This window comes from Ornithodoros turicata, chromosome 3 (genome assembly GCF_037126465.1).
Source record: "Ornithodoros turicata isolate Travis chromosome 3, ASM3712646v1, whole genome shotgun sequence".
In the NCBI taxonomy this organism is placed as follows: domain Eukaryota; kingdom Metazoa; phylum Arthropoda; class Arachnida; order Ixodida; family Argasidae; genus Ornithodoros; species Ornithodoros turicata.
The window spans coordinates 17,322,183-17,331,613 of NC_088203.1; the positions used below are offsets into that span (position 1 = coordinate 17,322,183).

At 46.2% G+C, this 9,431-nt stretch overlaps 1 protein-coding gene across 1 annotated transcript; it reads right to left on the reverse strand.

Annotated features, from left to right (window-relative positions):
* Nucleotides 1-3,869: 3,869 nt before the first annotated feature.
* Nucleotides 3,870-9,350, reverse strand: LOC135388235 (ubiquinone biosynthesis O-methyltransferase, mitochondrial-like). Its single transcript, XM_064617644.1, has 5 exons — nucleotides 9,154-9,350; nucleotides 6,736-7,018; nucleotides 6,416-6,655; nucleotides 5,485-5,644; nucleotides 3,870-4,278 (listed from the first exon to the last, which is right to left on the reverse strand). Exons 1-5 carry the CDS (start codon nucleotides 9,225-9,227, stop codon nucleotides 4,160-4,162), a joined length of 876 nt encoding a protein of 291 aa, XP_064473714.1. The 5' UTR covers nucleotides 9,228-9,350; the 3' UTR covers nucleotides 3,870-4,159.
* Between the last annotated feature and the right edge of the window lie 81 nt (nucleotides 9,351-9,431).

The window sequence follows — 9,431 nt, forward strand, 5'->3', positions numbered from 1 at the left end:
GACCCAACAGCTCCACCTGGATGGCGAATGTGCTTATTAATAATAATCTCTCCGTGGTAAAGCTGCTGTGTGAGCACGTTGTCCTCGTTACTTTGGACGTGTCCAAAGCTATCGACTCTGAACCCTTTCTGTTCCTGTCATTAGCAGCACTGCCGATCACTTCATATATTATTTTGTGGCTTCAGCACTTTCTCTCGCACCGCATGTCCTACCGTACTGATGGCATTCACTCTTCTGGTTAGTATAGCCAGCGCCGCGGGGTTCCTCAGGGTTGCGTCTTATGTCCTCTTTCGTTCAACCTTTTTTCTAGGCTTCATCCCCCCACATACGGATGCATATGCGGAGGATATTGTCTTCATGGCCCCTCTCCCACCTCCCAGCGAGCACTACAATCCCTCCTCCTATATTACCTGGACACTCTGCACGCCTGGCTGCAGGCCCTTAGGCTCTCCGTCAACCCTGGAAAGTGTGCTGTCTTGCAATTTTTCTTCTTCCCTTCAACCTCGTTCGAGGTAACGTCGTAAGGTCGTACTCTCTATCGGCGGACGTAGACTATCTTTCGACGCGAGTCTCTCGTGCACTGAACCTACCAGCCTCGTTCAGTAACAAGCGGACAGGTCTGCGCCGTCCCTTTCATTCATTCATGTCACCAAGATCCGTCCCATTCTGGAATTTGGTTTCGTAATAAGTCGGTCTCAGTCTCTCCTTTATCGGCTGCTGCTCCTTGAACGAACGAGTGCTCCGTGTCTTCTTGCGTGTCCGTCTAGCCACACATATAGGGTAAGGAGGGACAACATGAGACACGGGGCAAGACGCGACATTTTGTGTTCGACGCCGCCTGTCGCAGAGATGCGTTGCTCCATCCGCTTATAACTTTACCCATAGGTGGCTCTGCATGTCCGCTTTATTGCGAATGAGCACTATCCGAATTGATGTTTGCGTTGAAGAGAATCGGTTACTTCTGCCTGGAATGTAAAGACCCTGTTTCTTGTCATCTGTGCAGCAGCGTTTCGCAGGGCTATTCTGTCACTGCAAGTCCATACCCATTCTCTCCCTCTTTCAATTAAGAGTCAGAATTCGTCTGCTACTGAGATTCATCGTTCTGCGAATTCAAGAACTTAATTGCAAATTATTGCGGCTCACCTGCAACCTGCAGATTGAAATATTAAGACAAAAAGTGCAATACGCTTTCCAGAAAATCAGTTTTGAGAAGGACCGAGACCGTTTTGCGCTTTACTTGTAAGTTTTCCCAGCTAGTACGCAGGGACGTTCAATCACAACTCGCAGACGACGGTGGTTCTTCTCCATGGCCACAACCGTTGAAAGCACGTTCGTGATTGGCTACAGCCGTTGAAAACACGGTCTTGATTGGCTAAGTGCCACTACGGACTACATCTCGTGTCTTCAGAATCCTACCAAAGTTATGTTACTGATATCTTCTTGTCTCACTTTACATTCCTGCAAAATATTTTGGCTCTACGTGACGCGAAAGCTAAAGAAAATTTATTTTTATTTTTGAGAACTGTGACGTCATGTTATGCTCCGACTTAGCGCCCCGCTCTCATCTGACAACGTTGTTGCCTTTTCGCGTCTTCCGGAGGCTCACTTTTTGCACTCCCTTAGGGGAGCCCCACGTGACATATCATCCGACCGCTCCGACCTTGGAGAAAACACAAAGGAGGGCGAAGACATCTCTCCCATTTCACCCCCTTTCGATCAGCGTCACGAGACTTCACCACGTGGCCCTCCCTGGACGCTGGCGTCGTTGCTAGGAGACGAGTGCCCTCTGCATAGCATGACATGATTGCAATTTGTGGGCTTATGATTACGTCCCGGTCGAAAAATCCATCAGAGCCTAATGGAACCATTAGGCCAATAGGAATATCGTAATTCGGACATCTCCAGTAGGACTAGCTGTTTAGCGGCTTGGTGGGACCATTAGGACCTGAAGGTCTAACTGCTTGATGGGAGCTCCGCAAAAGTAAAAAAAAAGTCAATAAATAAAATTTGTTTCTGTCTTTTTTCTGGCTCCTGTCATGATATAATTTGATCTCTCTTGCTTCCGTTCTTTCTTTTGTTTCTAAGACCTCAAAATATACAATGCGCGCAGCATTGCAAGAAGTAAACAGAACAAGTAAAAAAAACGAAGAAAAAAAAAACGCTCTCCAGAACTGAAGGCCCAAAAGCTCACTCAGAATGGCACAGTGTCCATTTCCTTTGATGCATTGGCATCAAAGTGGAAGTGGATGCAGATAGCACAAATACTATATTTATAGATTGTCTTCTGTGATTTGGCGAATTGAAGAGTCTTGTTTGCTGCCGCAGTTAAATAGAAGGGGCGAGGTGTCTAAGTTTATTTCATTTACTCACACACGCAACATTGAAGTGCGGAATGGCTCGGGGTATTAACTCAAGACTAACATAGCGTCTGTGTTTGTTACTCCTTTTGGTTGAGGCATTCGGTAGGTCCATCGAGAATCGAACTTCTGCAGTGCAAACGCGCGTTTTTTTCTCTCTCGCAGCACTCCATTCCATCAAAGAATTCCGTCAGGACTAGGAAACGTTTTTGAAACTGCCGGCACGCGACATCCGGCGGGTATGCGGAAAGCGACATCCACCTATGAAGCTCCTAGTCGTTTTATGTACGGTTATGAGCTCATACGGCTCATGACATATGCAAGCTTACTTATTTCTTCAGACTAAAAAAAATCCGTTACCTTATTCTGAACAAGTGTGTTCAAAGCACCACACTTTCGGTCCCAGTACACTGTCAGTCCCAATACAAAAAAAAAAAAAGAAAAAAAAGCGACAGCAGTCCCTTTCTTTTGTTCGTTCGGCCCATCGTGAGTCAGTGGCCACGGGGACATGGCCTCCGTGTTCTCCGATAATGCAATCACAAAACCCGCGGAAACCGGAAATTAGGGGCGCGTGACCAGCTCCGGTGGCGCAGCGGTAACGCGTGCGCTTGGAGACTGGGAGGTCCGCGGTTCGAATCCGCGGGCCGGCTGTGCCGTCTGGGGTTTTTCCTGGGTTTCCCTCAGATGTGTAATAGGCGTATGCCGGCACAGTTCCCCTGAAGTCGGCCCATGGACGCAGCTATCCTCCCCCCGAGCGGATTCCGCTCGGTCTTCCGCTTCACCCTTTCCTCTCTTCCTCTCCACCACCTTTCCCTTCCCGAGAAACATGCCGCCTAATCAGGCAGGCAGACCTCTCGGGTTCCTCCCAACGACACTCCTCCTCCTCCTCCAGGGGCGCGTGACTCAGGTGGAGAGGGGGGTAAACGACGCTGCGCGCCCTGTTGCCACGTGTCAGGAGCACTTTCTTTGGAAACTTCGTTGTATGGGCCGTGCGCTTCCGCAATCGGACCGCAGAATTACTTCGTTTATTTCGGTAGTTTCGTTGTAAAGGATTTCGTTATAAAGGTTCTAATTATACATTGCGCCCTATGGAGCGCTGACCGGACCGTAAAAAACGTTCGTTAAAACGGTCTTTTCGTTATAATGGCATTCGTTGTAAAGGACTTTGACTGATTGAAGTTAAGGGACTGTTTATCTCGGTTCAAATGTTAATCTTCGTTGGTGAAACCAAGCCTCAGTAAAAGAGCTCTTGCATAGCTTTAGTGGCTAAGATGATCTTGACCTTACATGCAGAGACTCAGAGGTGATCAGGGTTCAAATTCCGGCACCAACTGTACTGCCAGGGTGTTTTCCGTGGGATTTCCAACTAGACGCTCCAAGGCAAATGCCAGCACAACTGCATGTGAAGTCGGCCCAGAATGCAAGGATCTGCCACACCGGCAGGCAGAACGCTCAGTAATGATAACATGCCACCAACCAACCAACGCTCGACAAAAACATCACCAGTATGTGTACGTCTTTGGTAAAAGATATTTATTGACAAAAATTCAATGTGCCACAAAGAATTTCAGCCAGAGTACAGTACTTACCAACAATTATAACATTTGCAAGATACTGAACAGAAACAGAGGGTGGAAGTATTCAAATAGTATGAACATTTTCGCTTCCGAAGCATTGCTTTCCGATTATGCATTTTGGAACTGGCTTTTTCTGCCCTCTATGAGAGCTGTGAGAGAGGATGATGCCATGACATTGTGCATGAGAAAAACCTAACACAACAGCTTTAACCTTCAATACAAACTTCAACCAGTGTGTTTGATCGCGTGGAGGGCATACGTGATGCTTGAATTTTTCACCCAGCTCCAGGAATTGGTCAAAGGGTTGTAGAATGTGCCATGGATCAGCCTCACAAAACAACCATCTGCAAAATTCAAGGAGGAATATTCTATTTGAATCCTGCAGCAATGAGCATGATGCTCGTAGAATGTAACAAAAGTTACGTTATCTGGAACATTGCTTGTTACTATTGTGTGGCTCTTACGTGTAATGTTCATTGAATGACATTTTCCGGGCAATGTCCAACGTTTTCACTTGCACAAAGTCCTGTAATATTTTCGTAATGTGCAATATTCGTTTTGCACAAATGTGTGCCAGTTTTCTTCGCAAGTATACTTAATTATTGGCACTCAATGACAATCAGCACAGAAAATTCAGTGACGTAAGTAACACACACAAACAGAAATATTTTGCCGCACTCAAGTCAGATGAGCCATCTTAATGCAGCTTTTTGCATGGTATGGCTCTCAAAGAAATATCACTGAAATTCTAGGGTAGCTATAGGTTGCCTCCAGTGAATTACAAGATCGGTTTCACAGTGCACAAGGTACATATTATATAATATTTACTTGCTGGGGTTGATGGAATACGTACATGGCATACCTTGAATACAATGGAAATTGATGTTCTGAGGCTGGAACACAGAAGAAAGGACAAACACACAAAGCCTCAAGTGCCTAAGAACAATGAACAAAGACAGAAAGAAGGAAGTCAGCCTTCCCAATCCTCATACAAACCACATCCACTCCCTCATGATGCCATGTGGTCTGCCCCCTCAGATGACACTACCCTGGAAGTCACTGCAAAGGCATGTTAGCTTAGCTCAATTGGTAGAGCCCTGGACTGGTAATCCATAGGATGTGGGTTAGAGTCCTGCAGCTGGCTAACCTATTCAGCGACTTCCTTCTTTCTTCTTTCATGGTATACCTTTATGTGCGTGTTTAACAGGCAGGTGAGAGATTGGAACGGCCTCAAGATTACTGGGACTCCACTTAATCTGATGCAACTTGTGCCAATTTTACAACACTTTAAAATATGACAGCCAAGTTCAAGGATTTTTTACATATTGCTTTTATGCATCATTACAATTTTTCCTAATTATTCTATTCTATTTGTACCGTTAATAAGACTTCAGTATTATTTTGTGTGTTACAAGTGCAGGTTTTCTGGAAACACTCTGTGAATAAACTTTACCTGCTGCATTCATGGCTTATGGAGGAGACCCATCGAGGTCTTCGGTAAACAGGGACTATAAGCCCTATATGTATGTAGGTAAGTAAACTGTACGTACTAGACTCTAATGCTTCTTGTAGTTGCTGAGGCGGAAGGAACATGTTCCAGTCGTGAAGACCAGCAGGAACTATCCTCAATATGTACTCAGCTGCCACCTTTGCGAAAATGAGGGACAGGGCTGTCCTGTTGATGGTTGTAAAGAACAGGGACCCACCATCCTGTACAGACAGCAAAGCCATTTGTTCGCAAGGTGTATTACGTAGGTTAGCTGTTGGAGACGTGTACTAAAAGATGCAACCTGGTTACAAATGTACGCGGGGCAACTGCAATACTTTGAGACATGCGATGTCACAATGAAAGAGGCGAAGGCAGCACAACTGTGAGTGACTATCGTGAGAAAATGAAATGGCTAAGAGAAAGCACCAACAACACAACCATCCCTCTTGTCAGTTGGCATCGGTCCGTGGGAAATACTTGGATTGCTACCAAAGGACCTAAGATAACCTTCTTGAGAGAGAGAGAGAGAGAGAAATCCTGTGACAAGGAAAAGACATATAACCAAGGAGCCCAGGATGATACTATTCATCTCGGATATGTAAACTACCGAATCTAACTACACCAAAATAGGTTACCAGTTTGCAAACTGCGTACATGACAAGTACAGTAAAAGAAGGAAATATTACAACATGGCTAATGGATTATCCAGAATTGTGAACAGCAGAGAGGTGTTGCAAAAAATTTTGTTTGTTTTTTTTGGGAAGGGGGGGGTCATTATTACAGCTACATTGCAACAGTGATATCACTATCGCCGACATGTGCAGGAAGGAGAAATAACGAAGCCCCTCCCCACTGTGGTAGTGCACAGGAAAAGAAACGTAGGGGGTGTCGCCAAACATTTAGGGGGTGTTGGGGGGGGGGGGGGGGTGTAGGCAGTGTCTGGGTAATTCACTGAACATGGCCTCCAAACAGCAAAAGCCTTGACGGTGTACCTTTGTAAGATCCACGCACGACTTGACAAAGTGCGAAAAGTTCTGCACATGTTCAATGACTTCGCTCGCCACTACAGCATCAAATTTGTCGGGTCGGCCCATAAGCTTCTCAATTTCCACAGCTTCATACTGGACGCAGTCCCTGATGTCTGGGTCGAGATCCGCATGCTTTCTGGCAGCGTCGATGCTGCCCGGAGTCGGATCTATGCCTGTGACACGTGCTCCAAGTCTTGCTAGGGGCTAGACAAAGAAACCGTAGACAGGCAATGGCTTTACAGTTCAGCGTGCAGTACAGAGCAAGTGTTTAGCGCGAGGCACACCTCTGAGAGTAAACCACCACCGCATCCGACATCCAAGATGCGAAATCCTTCCAGAGGCCTAAAAGTGTTTCCTGAGGCAGAGCCCTCAGGTTCTGGGAGTTTCATAGTCTGCAGCAAGCCATCACGAACCATTGGCACCCTCAATGCGTTCATGCTAGCAAGAGCTCTAAATTCGCCGTCTGGGTGCCACCATCTGTCGACGAGATCGTCAAATTTCTTTCGGTTTTCTTCGTAGACTGTCGATTGTTTCACCTCTGGACCACTGGTGGCATCTGAGAAAGACCTGGAAAACAGAACGGAACGTGTAATATGCCAAATATTTGTAATGTGAAGACGTAATACAGTGAACCTTTGCTGTTATGGCCACCACCACTGCTCCCCCGTATTTTGGTCATAAAGCGAATTGTGATGCTAACGCAGAACAAAAGCCTACGCAATTATGATGGTTTATTTTATGGCCCAGACACTGTTGGACTTTCATACACTTCTCCGATTCCTTTGTGATGGTTGATCTTGCTACACCCAGAGTGAGCTCCCTTTCTGCCCATTCAGCTAGTTCTCCATTCCGGAAGGAGTTCTTCTCAGTTCTCTCCCGCTTTGTTCCGCTTTGTCCCGCACGACAGCAGCAGCATACTGTGACCCGTTCCCGTGGTCGCTGCCTTTTTAAGCACTTCAGCGCTTGCGCGGTCCGAAACTTGCTCTGAATCCCGAGGTCAACATACCAGACATTGGCGTCCTACTTTAAAGGGACCATGAAAGGATATATGACAAGCCTACGATCATTTTCAATTTGTTCCTCCGCACTAAAGCATTCACCCTGTCAAATGTGAAGTTGGAAATCGGTCAAATAGCGAAAATATTCGATATTAACCACGGCCGTGAACGGCGGCAGCAACGACCCGCCTGCGAGGGAGAACTGGCCATGACATCATACACAGAGGACGCTGCCAATTCGTGGACGATCTTTTGCGAGCAAATTGCAAAAATTTGCAAGCTATCAATCTCACAAACTTCGCCATGAAATATGTTTTAATCGGACCTGGAGTTAAGATCGTATCTAATCACTGACACAGAATCCTGCCAGAAGTGTAACGCAGCCGTTGATTGTCAGCATGGTTGCCGGAGCACGTCTTCCTCTCTGAGCTGCTTCTTCGTCAGAAAATGTCTCTGTCGGTGGCCTTTTGGGAGCTGGCACGCACGGAACGATTCCTGGACGCTGTGTGTGTCGCATCATCTCTCCCTCCATCGCTGACAGTTTGCGTTTCGCCATATTTCTACTGATTTGGATGGCAGATATATGACGTCGTTTTTGTCCAAACCGAAACCATGCACCCACGTGGTCCCGCGGGGTGTGTGCTCCCGGTCGTCCACAATTGGCTGAGAGGACTGGACGTTGATGACGTAGGTCCACTTCGAAAGGATGTATCCGGCTGTCACGCCCCACTATTTTTATGTGGTAACTGCATTCCCGGTGCACTGAATAAGTCAAGGTGTGTGAATTCAGGAAAATCATTTGATGGTCCCTTTAAGACGTTCAACCACCACCCATGCCTGAGGTGTACGTGGCAGACGCTCCCTCGGGCTACGGTGGTCATGTGACGCGGTCATAACAACAAGAAGGTAATACCGTGTGTTCAACCCTGCCTGTGACAAAAATATCTTGCTCACTATCGGACGAGCGGATTGTTGTGCTAAGGAGGTGTATTTACACGGCGGCAAAACGGTCTCCAAGATAAGCGGTCATTCCCTTGGTTCGCTGGATTTTCTGCGGTCATGAAGCGAGCATGTCAGACTATCGGGGTTAATACATGCATTTACTAATGCATTTAATAATGCATTTCCTTTCCCATTTGTTTCATTAATAACTTTGTTGTCACATAGATTTCCTTGCCAATCTACTGTGGCCAGTGTATCATCGTTATTGCTTTGAACTACTATTGTTATTATTGTTATAATTCTTGTTTGTTCTCCTTCTCAACTAATAGTGTGCAAAGGCTGTCGTTAGGTTTTCCTTATCGTTTCCCCATGTAATATGACCCTTAGTGGTCCCTTGGGTTTTGGAATAATAAATAAATAAATAAATAAATACTAGCAAGGGTTCCCTGCACGTGAAACGAGGTTAAGAACAAACATCAGAAAACATCGGGACTAGGGAACATGAAGGGGCAGACACAATTTGTCCCCAACTGTATGTTTTTCCTTCCAGCTGTTGTGTATATATATTTGTGGGCTGTGAAGTAAAGTTTTCAGCTATGTTCGAGACTGCATGTTGTGTCTGTCCCTTCGTGTTCCCTAGTCTCGGGGTTTTACAACTTCAGCAGCTCGCTTGCTTCTTAGCCACCTTTTCATTATAAAAAAACCAGTTTCGTTTTTGGAATTGGCTGGGAGAGGGGGGCAGCAAAACAAGACGGAGCTCACCTGCGTAGGCACTTTTGACGTTGTGAACAGTGGCTAAGGACTCCACTTCTGAACACATTTTGAGGAATCTTCATGGTTCACCACGGTTTCCACTGCTTTCCTAGCTTTTCTCGAAACGTATACTGGCAGCAGATCGAAGTACAAGACCTCCAGCGCAAGAGCGAAAGTGCAGAATGAAAACCAAAACAAATTTATTCAGCCTCACTATGGACCGTAGACAGTTTCCCACATTATGGCAATTAACATTAATCTGCAATACGTCCACCTGAATCTGTTCC